The 20940-nt window shown below is 37.0% G+C and overlaps 1 protein-coding gene across 31 annotated transcripts in view; it reads left to right on the top strand.

Annotated features, from left to right (window-relative positions):
• BNC2 (basonuclin zinc finger protein 2) overlaps positions 1-18670 on the top strand; it is a 390244-nt gene extending 371574 nt beyond the window's left edge. For 21 of the 31 annotated variants that reach the window (XM_039872019.1, XM_039872532.1, XM_039871502.1 and 18 more), the window contains 2 exons: positions 347-412; positions 15470-18670. In XM_039872019.1, coding sequence (XP_039727953.1) covers positions 347-412; positions 15470-16130 — 727 coding nt within the window. In that variant the 3' untranslated portion in view covers positions 16131-18670. Of the gene's footprint in view, positions 1-346; positions 413-13855; positions 13890-15469 lie in introns of all 31 variants that reach the window. The other 10 variants (XM_039872987.1, XM_039873098.1, XM_039871585.1 and 7 more) reach the window with 10 other exon arrangements.
• Positions 18671-20940: the final 2270 nt, after the last annotated feature.

Below are 20940 nucleotides of genomic sequence, written 5' to 3' on the forward strand. Positions count from 1 at the left end.
TTTTGATGCACTGTAAAGACTGTCCACAGTGACCACAAGATAACTAAGCTGCCATGCTCATAAAGGATTGTTGCAGTTGATGCTTGTTATGATTAAGCATGCAGAATCATATGCCATCTTACCCAGTAATGCACGCCATTTTTCTCCGTGCTCCGTGTATGTGTGTGTGTATGTTTTTCCATGCATCTAGGTGTGTGAATCAGTTAACTATGTACACAGTTCCCTGCTTCCCCATGAACTTTCACTTAGAAGCCGCAGCTTCTGTTATATATATTTCTGCTTTGCCTTGTGGCTTTTTAATTAAATCAGTATATTATCTTCATACACACATATTTATCCAATATAGAAACAGAAATTTACGGATGGAAAGAACCATAGGTCCAGGACATCGAGACAGCCTGCAACTCCGTAGGTATAACCAGAAATGTTATCATTCTTACATGAGTATTTAGTGTATCCTTGAATTCTTTGAGTCATGAAAACATCAGAAGAAAATGGGACCAAATTAATTGTTAATATGGGGAGATGGTATGGCGGTGTAGGTTTATTTATTTTAGTTTCACAATGTCTTTGAGCACATCTCTAAAATACCCTGAAGTATCATGGGAATTCTACAGAGAAAGGGAGGCATGCATATACTTTTAGGATTAGTTAGAATATATTATGTCCAGCCTTCAGATGACATCAGACCTTAGCTATGTAGCTGCAACTCTGAAACAGTTGGGCTTAAACAGAAGCAGCTGGTCTTAAACCTACAATGTTCTTTTTCAGCCCTAAAGAAAATGTAATATAAATGGAATGTGTCAAGGTGGTCAGTGGTAGGGTGCCACAGTTATCCTATGCTTGGGGCAATAAGCTTGTGAGCAGATCATTTACATAATACACCAGCACAACTAGAGTCACACACCAGTTAACTCTTCCTATTATCTTGGATCTGATTTTTGGTTTTACATGGTCTTTTAAAAATACTTTTAGTGAAACTTTTATTACATGGTAAAAATCATTATACATAGAAGAAACAAAATTAACTATGAATTTTTCCAAAAGCTACTACCTAAATTCTAGTGCTTATCAGTTAGATACAGTTCTTTGACAAAATAATGTATAATTAAGGTAAAACTGAAAAATAGTGACCTGCTTCTAGAATCCTCTGTTTTGTCTTCATATTTAAAAGATTAGTCTTTTTTTAAGGTTTAAAATTTTTCCCCATTATACTGAAGTATAGTGCAAGGGGCCAATCCATGAAAAGCAAAATTTCTGAGAAAGTAAGTGGCTCTCTTTATACAATTCAAAACACGCTTTGAAGAGAAATCTATCTTCTTAAAGATTTCCCCTCGCTAACCCCCTCTCCCCCACTCCCATTTACTCTGTTCTGTAAAAATGGTTTATGGTAAACCTATCTTTTCAGTTCTGAGTTATCATCGACAGTCCCAGAATGTGGCCAATAAGATAGCTATAGTTTGTATAATAAAATACAATACTGTACCCAACGTTTGCGAGTGACATTCATTCATTCTTTTACATTTGAAATAGAGTACTTGTAATAATGAGGTTAATGCATTGGATTTTTTTTTTTAAACCAAAAATAAAAGACTCATGAAAACATGCATAAAATATTTATGGAAATGGAGTGTTTGAAGACAAGCCAAAATTTAAGCTTATTTGCATGAATTCCTATCACAGTTTTAGTTGCTTTGCTGAAAACATTGCAAGTCATAACACTAGAATAAATGACTCTGGGACCAAAAGGCTACAACACCCAAAGCTTGGTGCTTTCATTTATGTCACATGTGTTTTTATGTCCTAGTACATAAGGAGGTACTGTTGAGAGGGTGGTTTGTCTAAGGAAACAACACTTATTGATAGGTGAATATCTCCCATTTTTCTAAGGATTGGGAATTTGGTAGTTAACTAGCCATATAGAATTTAGAACAGTGTCTAGGATATTCTAGGTGGGAAGACTAGTACTAATATTCCCCTGTGTGTGTTCAGTCACACAAGAGATGGCAAACCATGTAAGACAGGTGATGCATTTCATTTGGGTGAAATATCACATCACATCTGATCTTTTTAATCCTGGGATTTTGTCATACATGATAAATGAAGAAAAGCGAGTTGAAAAAAATACTGTACAAAGGAAGTTTTTTGATTCTCACTTGAAATTTTGCTTTTCAAGAGTAGTCAACTATTTCGATCCCAGGTTAAAACTTAACGAAAATTTTGGTACTTTAATTTTGAAATTTTTTTAAGAAGAAAAGTGTTCATCCTTGTTGAGTCTGTGACTCGAATTAACATTCAATGCAAGTGTAGTTACCACCAACTAACCAGAAACAGTAGATGCCATTGGGTACCAGCCTCTTCCTGCATCTCAGCAGAGTGGACTCAAACATAACTATATTCCTGTTTCTGCCTTTCATTTCCATTTCATCAACTAATGTCAACCTGTAATTCAATCTCCTATTCATGAAGCCTCTTGGATCACATCTCTGATCTACCCCTTAGACTTACCTTCCCCTTTCTCTTCACTTTTACTGCATCAGTTACAAGAACCCCAGGAATTTTGCGTCCCTGCTTTTTTCCTCTTCAATTCACTGTGAAGCTAAGACAGGTTTTCTTACCTTTTCGCTGAGCCAACAGACCTTCCCAAACAGAAACCATCCTTTGCCTTTTAATCCTGCTCTCCTCAGGCCCAGTTCTTTCCTCTCCCCAGAGTCTCGATTCATCCATCCTTGACTCTACAATGTCTTCCTTGTGCAAATAAAGCATTAGAAGGGATTTTGAGTGGGGGCTGAAGTGTGCAAGGCTACAGGGTTTCTAGGATGTCTGTGATAAAAACTAAGAGAATAACCCTTTTCCTCCTGTTTATGAAAGCAGCCTTCTTGTCCATGGGCTTAGAACACCTTAGAGGAGTGATACACAGGTCTTCTTGGGTTTCTCCCACGAGGGAGTTGCATTTTTGGTCTCTAGACAAGCATGTTAAAATAATATGAAAGTAGAAAGATGTTAAATACTGTGTTTTAGATTTGGCAGATAGTTAACAGAGTCTTCCAGATCTTTGCTTATGGTCTTTCTAGATTTTATAAGATCACGTTGAAGGCTTTTTGCAGAGCAAGAATGTTCTTTGTCTAAATTCAGCAAAAAGGGAGGAGAGAATGGGGCACACACAAGGTTTGTGAGGGTGAGGGCTGAGGATTCTAAGCAGTGTTTGAGTTATCCTTTTTGTACAGTTGTGAATGAGTGAGCGTGAGTTTAATAAATTCAAAGGCAAAGAGGACCATTTCACTCTAATGACAAGGAACAAGCTAATAAACACAAAAAGTCCAATCCATCCAGTCTATAGGTAGCTGTTAGAATAATTTTTAGTCTGAGTTAGAGAAGTTAAATGTAAATTATTTTCTTCATGATACAATAAGGTGATTGCTAAAGTGTTTAAGTGTATATTGATAACGTTGTGTAGTGTTAGTCCTGAAAGTCTCTAAACACCTTTCCTTTCTTCCTTCTTGATTTATCCCATGATTTTCTGCTATTAAGATGCTGTTCTGTCAGGTAACAGGAAGTTGTTGGCCTTCGGTTTTGAAGTATTCACATGGAAAACTCCCTGGAAAGACGAAGTTATAACTAACTGGCCTAGAACCTGTGGTGTTCATAAAGGACATTTTCTTGAAGACAGGATCACAGTCAGAATTAGCTTGGCCTAATTTGCCTTTGGTCATAGTCTCACCTTCTGCCTTGAATTTTGATCCCCAGGAGAACTGATTGGCCATGTAGTTAAGGGAAGCCTATTAATAAATTGCATTTGGTTTTTATTCAGAAAATACAGACAGACATACCCTCTGTCCTCCCTGAAATTTCTTATCATTTACTAATATGTGAAAATCTATTTACCTCTCTTTTAGTGGTTGGCAGTTTTAAAACTCTCTTCACTAAAATGAAGACTTCCTACAGAGAAACTAGATGATTCACAAAGAAAGAAATATTTACCTCCTTTGTTTTTCATTTTATCTGACTTTCACCATCTTTATTCCTCTCTTCCTCTGAGAATAGTGGCCACTAATTGCCAAAGTTTGTCTTAAATTGTATCAGGTAAGCATATATCTTTGATCTTCAAGGTGTAGGAAAGGTGATTCAGCCTTATGAATAAATTTTAAAACAAAATAATATTTGCTTAGGATGATTTATAAATAAATATGAGGCAACTATTGGTGCCAAGTGTGAACTTTCTCTTTGATTGCTAGTTAAATCAGTCCAGATTTAAACATGTAAACTTCTTGATTTGTATGGAGTAAGACATCTGTATTTGCTTTATTAAAACCTGCTGATGTTTCCAGAACTAAATTTGTTCATATATAGGCCTCTGGGTAGCTGTAGCTAAAAAGCAAAGATGTATAGTTTTTGCTCGTCTGATTACCTGACTTCCAGCCCTGTACAGGTGTGCAGGAATAAATTAACATGAGCTACCTTTGATGAGCCACTGCATACATTAACAATAGAGGTGAAGATGCGAAAACATGCTACCTGCCTCCTGTTATCACCTCAGCAGCAACATCCATTTTTCCCATCATTCTTATGTTTGGGAACTTAGAACTTTTCTAAGGAGAGATTTTTCAGTAAATACACATGATTTCACTAGGCAATACCTCCAAGAAATGAGTTACTCAGCATCAATTCAAGATAACTATTAGTATATTTGCCCTAATATAATTAGCTGTCAAATACAGCCTGTTAATCCTCTCCAAGTACAAGAAGAGAACGTTTTAAGGTATCAGCGATTTATTTCATTTCCTATATTTTTGCCAATCAAACTGCAACTCTCCTTTCTCAAAATTCTCTTATGAAGTGAAGCAAGTCCTCTGACTTTTAAACGTTAAGGAAGAGATTCTTTTCCCCTTATTACTTTATTTGGTTTCACAATAGAGCCAGCAGATCAATAGGTCTTTTGTACTTATCTCCATTACTTTCCATCAAAGGCAAACAAACAAAATAAATCCCCCTTGTGAGTGAGTGCTAGTTGTGCCCCTCCTCATGAAAGTTTGGTGGGTAAAATAAACTTTGGTGTCATTTCTGTCTCTGGAGTTCCTTTTATATACTGGGAGAAGAACAATGAGCAAAACAGCCTCCTAGTATCGTGGGGAGAGACTCTGTCAAGCCTAAAGTGAGCCTCCCATCTTCCTAATGACCTCCTGCTGGCCCAGCTGGATATAAGACAAGCTCATTTAAGCCTCTGCTGACCTTTCACTCCTCCACTCTAAGAACTACACCAGTCACTTCCACCAGACTGCCTACAAAATAGACAACAGAGCTAATGGCAGGCGATAGACTTCCTTATCATGATACAAAGAGATTTTTACAAATTTCTGTTGGTGGGAGTTACATTAAATCTCTTGTGGCTACATAACTTCATTGCACAGACATGATTCTATATACTCTTTATTCTTTCCTCAAAAGCAACAAGCTGCTGCTCTTGCCAGCATTATCTTCAAAATGTAGGCAAAAATAGCATTTGTTGAGCAGAATGTACATACTGAGTACACAGGCAGTATTTTTCTTGATGACACCACTTCAAAAGTGTCATCTTCTTGATTCTGCCTCTCTCGGGTCCACCACCATCTATCTATCTGATCCTCTGATAGATTTTATTTGGTGTGATTCTTTCTAATACATAATTATTTGTTTGAGATATTAATTTTGATAGGTAATCTTCTTTATTTAAAAAAAACATAGGCTGTTTCCCACCAGGAAGGAGATTGTAAGACTGCACCCATATATTAACATTTGCTTGTATCAATTGGTTCTCTCTTAGGTGAAAGACTCTCTCGCTATAAGTGGTCGTTCATTGTTGTGCTAAGAAGGGAGACTTTTCTTTCTCTGTTGAAATTTCACAATAAAGTTTGGGCTACATCGCTTTTCTTATTTCTCTTTTAAAAATCCTCAGAAATCATTTAATGTTTTTGCTATAAGACTCCTACTACTTTCAAATAAATGAATGTGGCAGAATATGAAAGGAGTTTGCACTTGCCAAAAAATTACAGTGTCATAAAAAAGGGATTTAGTAACTTTGATTTTCAAGTGCCAAGATGTGTGTGTGTGTGTGTGTGCGCGCGTGTGTGTGTGTGCACGCACGCGTGAACATGCGTATGTCAGAGAGAAGCAGGCTGAGGAAAGAGGAAGAAAGAATACTTTTTAGGAAAAGACAGTTTTTCTTCAGTTATTTAACATAAAACTACACTTTAAAAGAAATACATAGATTTTATGTTCTAATGCAGGCTGCTTGAATTAAAACAAGAGTTGTAAATTCCTGGTAAAAAGCTGTTATGCCTGAAGTGTTAGTGATCTTAACTCTAGTACTTTATGGAGTTTATTACTTCTTTTATTAACTAGGGGTGAAAATGTTACCCAATTCGAGTTTAATTCTTTTTCTTGATTGCTCTAATTATTTTGACTTTACCTTAGGAAAGAAGAACAGGCAAGTGTTGCTAACTGAATATATGTAACTGATGCTTCAATTTTGCTATCGCATATATCAATCTAAATTATTACCAGCTATTCAAAAATTATGCTAACGTTCTAATCTAAAGGCAGCTACATAATGTATATGTGTGTTTATACAGAAACACCCATAAATAAGAATATCAAAAGATAAATAGATCATCTTTAATTGCCAGAATAGGTATCTTTATCTTGGAAGGTAATGTATGAAGTTACTGTATCTCGTTGATGGGAAATAACAAGATTTTTGTAAGTAAAAGGAGACAGATTTGGGCAATGAGAACAACAGACCTTCAGAAGGAAGCCTCTTTGGTCTGATGGCCAGCTGAGGGGAGCTGCTCTAACTCTGCTGCCTTTTTAGTCTGGTCTGTCGCTGAGGGGGCACTGGTGGGTCAGTTCGCTCACTAGTAATTGTGTTTTACAGACTTCTAAAGCAATTGGCTCAGTCAGTCCCAATTCAATAAAAGTGGAGAGCAAGAGAGAGAGCACTTTTGTTCTATTTTTTACTTGAAATTATTTCATTCAGCAGTCTGTCTTTTTTATTACCGGGACTTGACATTAGCACTCCAAGCTATATTAGCATCCATTTCAGCAGTTCAGTAATGGTATTAAAAAAACACTTAACTTCAACGGTGAATGGTTGTATGACAGTACCATAAAAAATCCACATTAAAAAAAAAACTCATGTATTTGTCCCAGCAAATTATTTTTCACTTGTTTAACCACTTCAAAACTATGTTCTCATGATGAGTATTCACGAGGACCTTCTTGTTCTCAGAAGCAGCCAACGGAAGTACTTTCTTGATTAGGGAACTGGGGAAAGAGGAAAGGGAAATCAGTGGGGAGAGGGTAGGTAAAAATGCTGTTTACCCTGTAGTTAGATTACCTTCCATTCATCAGCAGAGATGGAATTGGCAACCTCAGGGCACCCAAGGTGAAATTCTTGGATCCTCATGCATATCTGGGATTTGATTTTGAACCCAACCCTCTCCAAACTTGGGAGCAAAGCCTAACTACCTTGGCACTGTAGTGAGCTCATAAATGACTACATTAGGTTCTAAATTTTGATTAAACATTCAGTAATTAATCAATGGTAGACATGAAGCAGTTGGCAAGGTCCAGAGCTGCAAAATGTTTAAGACATAAAACATTACGAAGTAATTAGAATATGCTCCTTCAAGAGAAGGATTGCCTTCAATAAAGAGGTAAATGATAGCATCCTGTTTATTGTGGACGTAGGCAGCCGGAGCAATATGATAAACTGCTGGAGATACACATATCAGTAATCATCTACATTATTAGTGCCATTAATCATAATTCCAAAAATATGACAGCAGCAGCCAACTTTTTGACCAATTTTGCTTCTGCCTGTTGGCCATTATGACTTAGCTAATAGACTGCAGAGCTCCTGTGCGTGGCAGTTTGCATTGAGAATGGAAGGTTAATTATATTTGAGCTGCTGATTTCTTCTCTCCTTGGAAAAGGGTTAGCACTTTGACAATCCCAGGAGCTTGCTGTTGTTAAACCAGTAAAAGTAGTTTATTGAAATTTTCTTTGTTGGTCAGGAATGAGGAGATGTTTCAAATGAGATATAAGCGCCAGGCTGGAATAGCCGCTAATGTTTCTTACTCAAAAGTGATCCTTGGGCAGCAAGATGAACTCAGTGGTTTCTTTAGATCACTTTGCTCTCTCTTTTCTCTTCTGCAGACAGGTAAACATCTCATTACTACACAGTGATACACCAGGAAATCCCACGAGATTAGAGGTCTTCTCAATATGTATATGTAGGACTAAGAAGCTGGGAGTGGTTAAGAATATTGGGAGAAATAAGCACATCTTTAATACAGAATTCTGCTGCTTCAGCTATGCTTACGGAACTGAAAGTAAAAAGAATATCACAAAAATCACTCGAATGTTTCTGAAAATCAAAATGTTTAGTAGCACAGGTGCATTGGTGGTTAACTGAAGTTTTCATGTTTCAGCTGACAGTTTTAATACCATTTAACCAAAGACATAGATTAGATTTTGTACGTTCTTTTTGTTTGTGTATCTTAAGTAGTTTTGTTTTCAACATAAAATTAATTCTAGATAAGGCCATAGCTAAATAATAATATTGTCTATAAAAATATTGTCTAGAGAATTCTGTCCCCTCCTCTGGGGAACTCATACATCCCTAAATGTTATCTTTTTAAACGGTCATAAATTAACCATTTTAATGATAGGAAAACATTTTGAATATTTAGTCTTAGGAAGCATTTCCTTTGCAAAAGATCTCAGAAAGAAATTGATGTTCCATGTTGTACATATTAGAAAAGAAAACTTAGTTTTAAAGTGACAGAAAAATTTGAATATCAAGAGTAACATGCATTCCTATTATTTTGGGAATGTGTATTCTAAACTTTGTAATTCAGGCTATAAATCACAGAATGGAAAAGACCTGAGCTTTAGTTCATCCAGGGTAAATATAAAATTCAAAATTCTTACCTCGGATTTATTTAAATCTTTAAAGATGCCAGCATTCATGGCTTTGATTTTTCTTGCCCAACAGTGGTAGTAAGCTGAGCACCATACGAACTGCCTGACTGAGAATATTTCCAAATGCTGTGAAAACATAATCCTATTCACTGTTACACTCAGTGTCTCACATTGCAGTGCAACAGGTACCTATTGAATAATCAGCACCCTGGAGAAGCCTTATGTGTCAGATACAACTCAAAAGTAAAATGGTTAGGGAACAAGGCTGTTGGATGTTAATACTACACTTAACCTGAGCATCCAGCATGCACATTTTCATCTACCAATCTGCTTTCCCAAATGCCATCGCAACATTAACATTTTTTATGCATTCCACAGCAATGACAAATTGTTTTCTAACTGTAGCGCCAGATTTAGTATGCGAAAGACACGTTCGCCTCTGCCAACAAACCAATAATTCTCACTAACATCTTCAGAGTTACAACATTTATAAAGTTGCAAAGTGGAGTAAACAAACCATCTGTTTGGCTTTTCCATATATGTCATGCTTTCTTATTAGCATATTACGATTCATTTAGTAAACAAATTTGGTGATTTTGTTCACGTCAAAGTTAGGTCGGAAGCTTGAAGATGATTAACATTCCTGGGACGGGCACATTAATACGTTGCTTCCTTGGCAAAGTTAAATGGCTTCTCAGGAGAATCGCCCCTTGTTGACAAGACGAGACTGTCAATTTTGTTTGCCTGCCACATTAGGGGCCATGAGGGGATGGCAGGCTCTGAGAGAGGGGAGTCATGTCGGCAGCATAATTCACTGTGAATTGAGAAAAGAAGTCTAATTCTGATAAATGGTCGACCCCAATACATCCTACCTGTTATTACAACAGACGTGCCGTATCTGTGCAGTAAATTAGCTAAACCCCTGAAGAGTTTGGTGGGAGCTTATCTTCAAGTGAATAATTTGAATATAGAGGGAACTGTCTGCGTGACCAGTATAGATGATTTGTTTTATATTGAAAGAGATTGAAGTGACTGAATTTCATACTTTTAATTTGCAAGAATTTGCTTAGCTTTTATATCTTGCATTTAATATGTCTTTTACATTTGTTTATTTTTTTTTTGAAAATACTAGTTTTACAGAAATACTATCAAAGTGTCATTTAATTCACAGGACTGTAAGCATCCTACCGTTAATAAAATGGTAATATAAAAATTTTGAGGCGTTAAGGACAACTGATAGTGTCGTAGCAATCCAGACAGGAACAGAATCAGTGAGGGGCAGAGGTTTTCCTTTTTCATTTCTGCCGATCTAGATAGCAGTTTTACTTTTCTATTCAGGAGTGTTATTGACCCGGTATCCCACAGTACACTCAAACCTGGCATCCAGATTTCCCCAGATTAGATATAAATGTATATCTCTATGCTCATATACATATACATACATATACACACATACACATCATATATACATATATATTATATATATGTTATCTGCTATGTAAATATCACTTAGATCATTCTTGATGATATAATTTTAGAAGCGTGTGTGTGAGAGAGAGAGAGTGTGTGTGTGTGTATGTTGAGTGGCAGAGGTGAGCAAGAAAATACAGGCAAAAACTAATTCAAAATGGAGCCTCAATTCCTTCGTAATTGGAGGCATTGTAATTAATTATCAGGTATTTTGTTTCAATTCCCTAAGTTTAGAATGGCTCAAACCTAATTAAGAATTGAGAGTTAGATGTTGGACTTGTCATGTAACTGACAACTTGATTCACTACTCAATTTTGACTGCCACATTCTGGTTTTCTCATTTGGGCATGAGACTATTTTAAAGAAAAAGTTCCTTCCCTATACCTCAAAAGTTAAAACCTCAAAACACTTTTTCTATTAAATATTTTTTATTTTAACTTTTATGGGTTAAACATTGCAATAAGTTGAACAGGACATTTGAACAAGTTTAGAAAGGGAGATCTGAGGAAAGAAAAGCCCAAGACAAGACTTACTTTCTCTCTCTAAAGGACACTTGCATTTACTTGACTGTGTTCGATGAATTTGGTATCTTCTGTGGTTGCATGGTAAAGTTGTTTTTTTTTTTAACTGAGATATCATTGACCTAAGTTTTCAACAAAGAAACTGAAAAAGACTGGTAGTCTACTTTAGTCCAGTTAGAGTACTTCCACTTAGCATTTCAAAAAATAAGTTTGGTGTTATGACCCCTCCTATGTAATATAGGCTTCATTACTTTTTACCTTTAAGGGTGATCTTGGTCTTCCAGAGGCTTTTGGTAAACTCACAGTATGGAAGGTGTAGGAAAGAGTGCGGAGGGTCAGAGGAAGCGTTTGTAATTCTAGGCATAGCCCGAAGTATAGGACTGTTTTATGCTCTAAGTATATAGCATTGCCTTGCACCATACTGGGATAGTAATACATCAGAATCACTGTCTGCTGTACTACCACTGTATTTGCTTGAATGTTCTGTTACATACCTCCAATATTGGGATCATTGTTTTGCTTTCTACAGTGTATTTTGAGGAAAGCTTCTTAGGACTCATGCATATTATTGATTGAAAGCAAATAAGTGTACTTTTAAGTATCTCTTATGTACAAAGCATTCCACTTTACTGCAGGAGACTTGAGGTTGAATCAGATTTAGTTTGTGTTCTTGAAAGTGACCTTCTTGGGGCTAAATTTTGGACCACTCTTCTTAATAAGTACTACTGTGCTCAGTAACGCCAGATCCCTATTAAAACCAGATCCTTACCCTTTCTTCTTATAAAGTCATTTTCTCTCTCTATCCCAGTCACTTTTTTGTGTGTGAGAGGAATCTACTTCTGCATACTGCTATTGCCTACGAAATCAAAGCAAGTAGAAACAGCTTTCACATACTGTTTATATTCTTGTAAAATATTAATTCTAATACAGTATAGATTTGTGTTAATGATTATGTTTCCCTCTTTTCTGGAGGTAAATATTCAAAACACTTAGTTTATTTCCTAGAAAAACCATCTCTCTCTCTCTAGGGAACCCAAAATTAGTTTTTTTCATGGATTCCTTCTTCTACTTATTAAATACAACTGTATATTGCTGCTTCTAGTAAGGGATCCTTCTCCTTTTCCAGCATTCTCTTGTCTTCCTCCCATTTTAGGGTCCTCGACTCTGTATGTCTGATAGTTAGTAGGGATGAGTTGTTTCTGAATCTCTTTCATCCTCCCTTTCTTTTATATCCTTAGCTTTCTGATCCAAGTAAACTTGTAAATTGCTATTCACCCTAGGTCTTTGCATCTCCTCGTGAGGACAGTGTTTTATGACAGTTAATGATTTAGATGGACTGATTCCAGAGTCCGACAACAGGTCTCTGTTAAAATCAAGTGCTGCCTTTTGTCCATTCTATGGAGGCTGGACCTAACCTCTTGAAAGACAGTATCAGTACTCTCTAAAGAATTTAAGCCTTTCTTCTTTAACTCCTTCTCTTGTTTTTCCTCTTACTACTCCAGGAATACTGTGTTTGTTAGAAAATCTCAAAGCCCACTATCATAAACCCCCAGGCTTTACACAGCCCATCCTTCCCATCCCCACTTCAAGTGTTTTGCATATGGTATTTAGGAGGATTATTAAACAAAAATGAAATAGATTAAGAAATGAACATAAAAGAATCAATTCTCTTGAACTGTGGTTGCATAATGGAAATCGACTACCATGAATGAACCTGTGTACTGAAGTTATGAACAGCAGAGCTAATGCACTGCCATGAGTTCATCTTTATTATTGCATTACACCTGAATCAATTGATAAAGTACCTTTTTTTTTTAAGCAAAGGATGGCACTTAATTGAATAAAAGTCAATGTAATTATATTAGCAGAGGCCAACAGTACTGCTGACAGCGGAAAAGGGACACTGTTGAACAGAGTGCCAGAGCTGGTCTACACATTTCTGCACATCGTTTGGTTGACAGATATTGAGGGCTGGTACATCATCTAATTAGATTACAGATTTCTATTGCTGTAAGTGAGAAATGAAGAGAAACATCTCTTCCTGGTAACATATCGGTGAAGATGTGTGATTCACAAGTCATTTTAGGAAAGATGTGTCCATCTGGGCGATCAGTGTGTCCTTTTGTCAATGTTAATTTTTTCTTCCATATTCAGTGTGTCTTGATATGACTGCTGTGTATCTGGCTGCTGTTTTCTCAGCAGCGAATCTAGGAAGTGGTAACTGCAGATGTGTGAGAAGCAACACAGAGTTCTAGATTGCAGTCATCATAAAATGTGTTTGTAGAATTAAAGAAAGCAGGGGGGTGTCAAAAATAATAAACAGAGGGGTGGGATTTCGTGAACTGCTTATGGTTGGCAGATTGTTTTTTCAACAGAGTAATAGTACAGTGTAACTGTATTTCCACATTCTTTTTTAATAACTCGGGTGGTGTCATACCCACGTGTCAGGGTAAAGATTTCGCAGGAGGCATTTCCTGCACTCTGCTTAGCAACCTGCACTTAGAGTTATATGCCATCTGACACCACAGAAATGGGGAGCGACTGTGTCAGACCAGGGACCATGGGGACAACTTCTGTTTATCATTCACATGTCTGTACACTGCATGCATCTGTGTAGAACTCATTTATGGATGATGCTGATGCTGCGAATTTGGTTTATCTTAATTTGATTAATGATTTTTGGATTATGCAGCCGATCTGAAAATCATCAAGACAGCATCTGAGATGATCGCTTATGACAGAAAATGATTTTGTGATCAGAACAATTTAAATCCCTATTTTATTGTTTAAGTTTTTTTAAACCAGATGTCTAGAATGTGAATTTGTTTTCTCTCTCTCTCTCTCTCTTTCTCTCTTTTTCTCTCTCTGTCTCTCATTCTTGCTTTCTTTTGTGATCGATTTAGCAAAAGATTAGAAAGCTGATCTTATTATCACAAGGTAAGCTCAGCCTTCCTAAGTGCAGTGTGGAGAGGGCTATTCCCCTCTTCCCCATAAAATCTAGAGTGCTATATATATTGTCTTGTGTGGAAAGGTGGAAGTCTTTCTCACCTTTCTTGTCTCTGAGGCACATACCTCTCAACCACCTCTAAAAAATATTAGCCATGCTTGTCACCAAATAGAGTGACTCATTTTGGTCTTCGTATTTTTTATTTATAATCGGGAGGTTTGTTGAACTTTATACTGGCCATTCTAGGTTATTTCTATTATCACAGTGATTTCTCCAAGATGTAGAGCTTCTGCCATTATTGAGAAGCTTTATGTATCTGTAATTTATTTACTGGTTTATTTTTTGGAAGGGTAGCCTTCAATTTAGGTACTTGTCAAACATGTGAGCCTTTGCAGGTGGAGAGAGGTATATGCCCAAGGGCACTTTAAAAATAAATGGGGGATGTAAATACTAAGGCAATGTTTTCAGATAGATAACAACATATCAGGTTTTGTAAAGCATGACATCCCTGTGGATGCTCTGGGACAAATCCTGTCTTTTTTTACACAAGCAAAGCACTCAGTGAGTAGAGTAAAAGTTTTGCTTGTCTAAGAAGTACGGGTTCCAGTTGTTAAAATACAGGGACCGTATGTTATTATTGTGCTTGATTTTTTTTGTATTTATTGTGTGGGTTTTTTTTTTTTCTCTTTTGTCCCTTGGTTTTCTGTTGTTTAAAGTGCAGGATTCTTTTTTTTTTTTAAGGGTTGGTGGGTTTTATTTAAAGTTTTTTTTTTTTTTCCAGTATCTGTTTTTCAGCTTTCGTTTTAAAGAATTAAATTTGAAAAGTTAAATTGCTTGATGAAAACATTTTCAACTCTAAAATGCGGCAACTTCTGAAAATAAATAGATTTTACTATTAGATTTAGCTGAGATCCCAGATCATTCCGAGAAAAGGGATTTATCTTAAAGAGTCTATAACCCTATTCCAAATTGCGAATTTATTAAGCTAATTTTTTTCTACTTAAAACTTGAAGTGTAGGAATATGGCAGGCAAGATTTCATTATTTTTGAAATTGAACATTTATTATCTGGACTGTTTACTTAAAAAGAAATCCTTTTTATACATCTAAATAGTGTTTGCTGTAGAAAAAAGTTCTGTTTGTTTTTAGGTAAATTGAAATTATTCAGTTTAGACAAGCAGAAAGTTCCCCTTCTTTTATCTTACTTAATATATATTCTAAAATCTCTGCTATGAGATTCTCTGCAGCGGGTGCTGCTACATAGTAAAGCTAACATAACAATCATTGAGAAAAAGGTACATGGGTTTGCATTCATCTTACCATTGAAGAATTTTAGTCTCTTATAAAAATTATGTTAATGAAAAGCTCCCCTTATTGCACTTCCTACCACCACTTACTCCCAAATCCTGAAGATGTAGAGAAATGTTTGCTTTTATAATGGTGCAATTAGCAATGAATGTGCTTATTTGATGCCTCCTGAAAGCTGAATCCATTTTAAAATGCTCTCTTTTTTCTCACCCCTCCCTACTCCCTCTACACCTGCCCTCCCCCCTTCCCTCTTGTTTTCCTAGACACAGTGCCAACATAAATCTGCATCGTAAACTGTTGACCAAAGAACTCGATGACATGGGCCTGGACTCATCACAGCCCTCCCTTAGCAAGGACCTCCGGGATGAATTTTTGATGAAGATCTACGGAGCCCAGCACCCCTTGGGGCTCGACCTCCGGGAAGACGCCTCCTCTCCCGCAGGGACGGAAGACTCCCACCTGAACGGGTATGGGAGAGGCATGGCAGAGGACTACATGGTCCTTGACCTGAGCACCACCTCCAGCCTCCAGTCCAGCAGCAGCATCCATTCCTCCAGAGAATCCGACGCAGGCAGTGACGAAGGGATTCTTCTTGACGACATTGACGGGGCGAGTGACAGTGGGGAGTCGGCACACAAGGCTGAGGCCCCTGCCCTCCCCGGCAGCCTAGGGGCTGAAGTTTCGGGATCTCTGATGTTCAGCAGCTTGTCCGGAAGCAATGGTGGGATTATGTGCAACATTTGCCACAAAATGTACAGCAACAAGGGGACCCTGAGAGTGCACTACAAAACTGTGCATTTGCGAGAAATGCACAAGTGCAAAGTCCCCGGTTGCAATATGATGTTTTCCTCTGTGCGAAGCCGAAATCGGCACAGTCAGAACCCTAATCTCCACAAAAACATTCCCTTCACTTCAGTAGATTAGCCTCAGAATGGACACTACAAATGCCAGCTCTCACCAGATGGCCTACATATTTGAACTGCCATAGACAGTGTGTACTTTGTGTGTGTGTGCATGTGTGTATACACATGTATGCCTCTGTGTATACACACACACACACACACACACACATATACATCTTTTCTTTAGATATAAAAAGATAAACACTAGGTGCTTTTGAAATTTCCTTTATAATTTTGGAAAAGGGGTGGGATATTTCATTTGGGGTGAAAACAAAGTACCCTTTAAACACACATACACACACACATAAAGCGTGCAAGTAGCCCAAATTTTGACAGAATAATAATTCTTGGTCCTCTCCAAAGAGACAGTTTGTTGTACCCATGACTGTTGCCTGCAAAAAAATAAAAGGGAAAAAAAAAAAAGAAAAAAGGAACTTCTTAATAGTTGTCTTTTGTGAACTTTTAAGGTTTTGAGAGAATCTTCAACTAAAGCATGGCAGATTCACTTGTAAATATTTAGCCTTGAGAGGCCAATGATGTAAAACAATTGTATTGATGTTGTTTAACTCTTTTGTTTAATTTTTACAGTTACATCCAGCTGTTAGATACGCAGGAAAAAAAAATAGTTTGCTGGCTAGCTCTATTCATTTATGTTAGCATTAATGCACATTTTTTTTTTTAAACCAACATGGTCTTGTTTTTACTACCTGCTAGATATAGAGATAAAGAGGTGCTGGCATGCTTTACAGCACAGATCTGATTTTTTAAAATGTCCTGTACTAGTACATAAATCCAGTCATGCACTTTTTTTCATACACTACAAGGGGATGTGTAATATCCATGCTTTTTTATCCTTAAACTATTGCCATACTTCAAGTAAGTGTCTTTTTTAAAAAAATTCACTTGTATAAAAATGGTCTGGTCAGTATAGGGCACAAATGCCAAACAAAAGTATTAGTGTTAACACAAAACTGCCAACTTTGCACAAGTTTCCAGAAAAGAAAATACAATTAGTCACTCAACATAACCACAGGCCAATTTGTCGGCCACCAGAAAACCGCTTTAAAAAAAACACTTGGTGATTCTTTCAAGTGCCGAATGTTATTAGAATCAACACTGCATCCTTCTTGCTTATATGTTAAGTTACATAAAAGGAAAACAAAATTATGTGGTGTGAAACAGCCAAGGCATTTATTCTTTAGAGGCAGGATAATATTTCAGGATACAAAAGTCCAAATTACTCACTATGGAACAAAGCTGAATACAGTAAAAGAGTTGAACACTCATTTCCAAGGACCTTACCCTCATCCTTTAAAAAGAAAAAAAAGTCTGAACTGGGCTAGTCTGTTGTATGACTGCCTAATCTGTTGCAAGTTTTTCAGTAGTCTATGATTCAGGCCTGTTTGATAGACAAGATCAAAAGACATTTTATTTGGAAGCTTTGAAAACATGTGCTGAACTTGAATTGAGCAACACTCCTTTCTGAAAAGCCAGAGAAGGGGAGTTTTAAAACAGGATTTCTCACTGTTTAGTGTTTTGTGTTTCCCCACACGATTTGTCAGAGAGAAATGAAAGCAAGCCTAAAACCAAGCAATTGAGAGTGAGAAAGAGGGGAGAGATGATTCTCCAAACCTTTTTGTTTTGTTTTGTTTTGTTTTGTTTCCGATGTTTACACATGTTGCCTGAGCTGGTTAACCACATCGGCAGCCTCAGCTACCACAACATACTGACGAAATGATGATATTTACTCAAGTTCAGTCTGCAGCCAAAACCATGAGGGTATGCATTGCAGACTGTGTTTTGTTTTGTTGTCTTTTTTTTTTTTTAAGTGAGGGGGGGAGGTATAAACAAAGAATATTTTGTCAAATAGTACACAATAATTTCAAGAGAATGTATTTCTTTTCTGCATTTAATGGCCTCAGACATTTCTCATCAGTCTAAAGTTAGAAATACCCCTTTTGTTTTAACTCTTCATGTCATTTCCATTCTTCATGTTTTGTAATTATTTTTTCTGTGTTCACATCAGCATTCACTTCCGTTAAATTTGCCAAAGGAAACTGTTAATATGTTTCTGTTATTATTATTCCTATAAGATTTATTGTACCTCACAGTATTTATTGTTTCCAAAAGTAAGCATCACTAGTTGAGGATTCAGTATTTTTATTTGTGAAAATTTCAGAAACAATGGATTCTTAAAGATAAGCTAGATGTGTCTAGGAGCTTTATCTTTTCATCTCCTTCAGAGGATGCTATGGGGTTCATTTAATTCTTCATTTGTTCTACGGTGAGGAAAGACCAAAAGTACTTTCAGTACAAAAGAAACCTTATTAAACACTATGTCTCTTAAATGACAAATGTTTACGGTAAAAAGCTGAGGAATTAGTAATAACCATTTTTGTTTTCTTGTACCTTTGAATTCCCCAAAGTCTTAATTGCTTTATTTTGGTGTTGTGTTAAATTGAATAGACAGAGATGTTTTCCTTTGTTTTATACCATATAAGACTCTGTACAGTTTGTTTGTAAAAGATTGAACTAGAATAATGAAAGTTTGTTTGCAAACATTTTGGTCCTCTTAGCGTTCTCTGTGTTGTGCTGTTGCCCCATTACCAAATAATTCAACTCAAAAAGGGTGGAAAAAATATTTTTAGCATCCCAACAAAAGATGGATACACTAGCTTTTGGGATGTGCATAGACAGAATTACACCCAGTTTTATGAAAATAATATTTTTATTTCAGTGATTTTTTTTAGAAGTTACACTCTTGGTTGAGATATTTGAACTCCTCTCTTACAGAATCAAAGTTTCGTCTATTTATTGTCAACTAAAAGGTTACATAGCCCTAGTGACTGAAGTCATAGCTGTCAGCAGGTCACATCAGCAAATGAACCAGGAATAGAACTGATGTTTGCTACTTGCCACAAACCAGGCTAATGTGGCTAGCCGGTTAGAACAAGTTCGGAAGCAGCAGGATTCTCAAAGCAGAATTTCCTTGCCTAGAAACATGAATGTGTTCACCTGCATTTTGTCAGAGAAATGGGCATGAATTCTGGACGACCTGCCCTTTTTAAGTATCTCCCCTCTTTGCTACTACTCTTGTGCCTCAAATGCCCAAATGTAATGGTGGCCTTTAAATGGGTGAATAACATTTTCCAATAAAAAGCCTATTTGCTTAAAAGGGGCAGGGGGAGTGGCTAGAAGTGGTACATAACAGGTAAAATCGCGAAATGTGCAATGCTTTTAGTCCCAAATTGTTGGTTGGTCTTGGGTGCGCGCCTGAATGGTATTTTGACTTAACTACAAACTTAGTTAAGATAGTGATCCCACAGCTTATTTGCAAACAAGAAGAATAAAGAGATCAGCATTTTAATCATTGAGCCCTTCATCTTTACCCATTCCTACTCATTTATTTTTTCACAGGAGATTCCTATTGTGAAACAGTTTCTCTTTAGCTGCATCCATTCTACGCTGGCTGAACATTAATAAGGATGCTGGTTTTCACCTAGGCGGCTTTTCCCCATTTGATTGAATTTAACCAGAGTTTTGTCACAGGTACAAAATTAGGCAGTATTATTAACGTGCATGTTCACTCGCTGTTGTTGAAAGTTACTGTTTCGATCATTTTAAACTATGTTTTCTTTAAAATATCATAAAGGTTTAGTCTGCTTTAGGGAATATCTGCATGCTGTGGAGGAGAACAGCGAAGAGCAGGAAAAAGGATAGGTAATAAGTAACTCGGTTTTAGAAATGTGATAAAAAGCTTGACACTTTGTTCTGCTATTAATTGTATTGAAATAATTTATTCCAGTGTAATGCATTTCAAATCTTAATCCGGCTGCCTAGTTCACCCTGATGCCTTTTAAAGGTTTAGAGGTGTAAATATTTTCCTTCTCAACATGATAAACATATTTTTTTGAAAACGTTTTTTAGCACAATGGTGCCACTGTTTTTGTAGTGAGATTCCTTTGGTCTTGAATTTCCAGGCCCTTCCAGTAAGGAGAAAGGCACTTAACTGGTTAACAGCCCAATTAGTGTATTCATTGCTCTTTTTAAAAAGCTTTGATTATATCAAGAATGGGCTGTTCCAGAGGCATTCTCCTCATTTTACTCAGGAGAAACCATGCATTAGGTTCCCACCAAATAAAATAAATGTGACCTTTTGTTCCTCGTCCTCCGCACACACCCCAGATGTGGGCCAAGCAAATGAGAGTGGGGGCCCTTGGCAATTCAAACATAAAGAAGTCGGTAACCAGGTGGAGACGGACATGCTGCTAACTGCTAACGGTTGACCTGAGCAGTCCCGATTTGTACTTGGTCTGTTGGTGTTGCGTTAGTTTGACTAACAGTAAATAAAATTCAACTGTAATAGAACACGCTACATTGCTATTAAACACCATCCAGAAGAAACTTCATTCTTCCTATCAACACATCCCTTTGCTAACAACTTTCCAAAAATTATGACAACCCTTATTTTTTTTTAAAGCCCCCAAATTTGGAATATTTACTTTAAAGGATTTTGTTTTTCCCTCTCATTCTTTATTTTTTAATGGGAAGCGGGTCTCAATGAGCAAGGACAGCAATAAAAGGCGGGCACCAAAAAGACGGGAGGGAATCAGCTTTTGCAAAAGCCAGAGAGATGAGTAAGGGATACTAAGTAGAGGATTGGTACCTGCCCCGTTTGAGGTAGCTAGAAAAAAAAAAACGGTTAATGCACTGGAAGTGTTTGTTCAAGGAAAAGTCTGGTACAATTCTGCTTAGCAGTGGATGAGAGCACGTGGACATGGTGCCCTGCGGTTCTCCCCATGACCAGGTGCGCCACCGAACCCCAGTCTGAG

Source organism: Pteropus medius, unplaced genomic scaffold, assembly GCF_902729225.1.
Source record: "Pteropus medius unplaced genomic scaffold, Ma_sr-lr_union100, whole genome shotgun sequence".
Lineage (NCBI taxonomy): Eukaryota > Metazoa > Chordata > Mammalia > Chiroptera > Pteropodidae > Pteropus > Pteropus medius.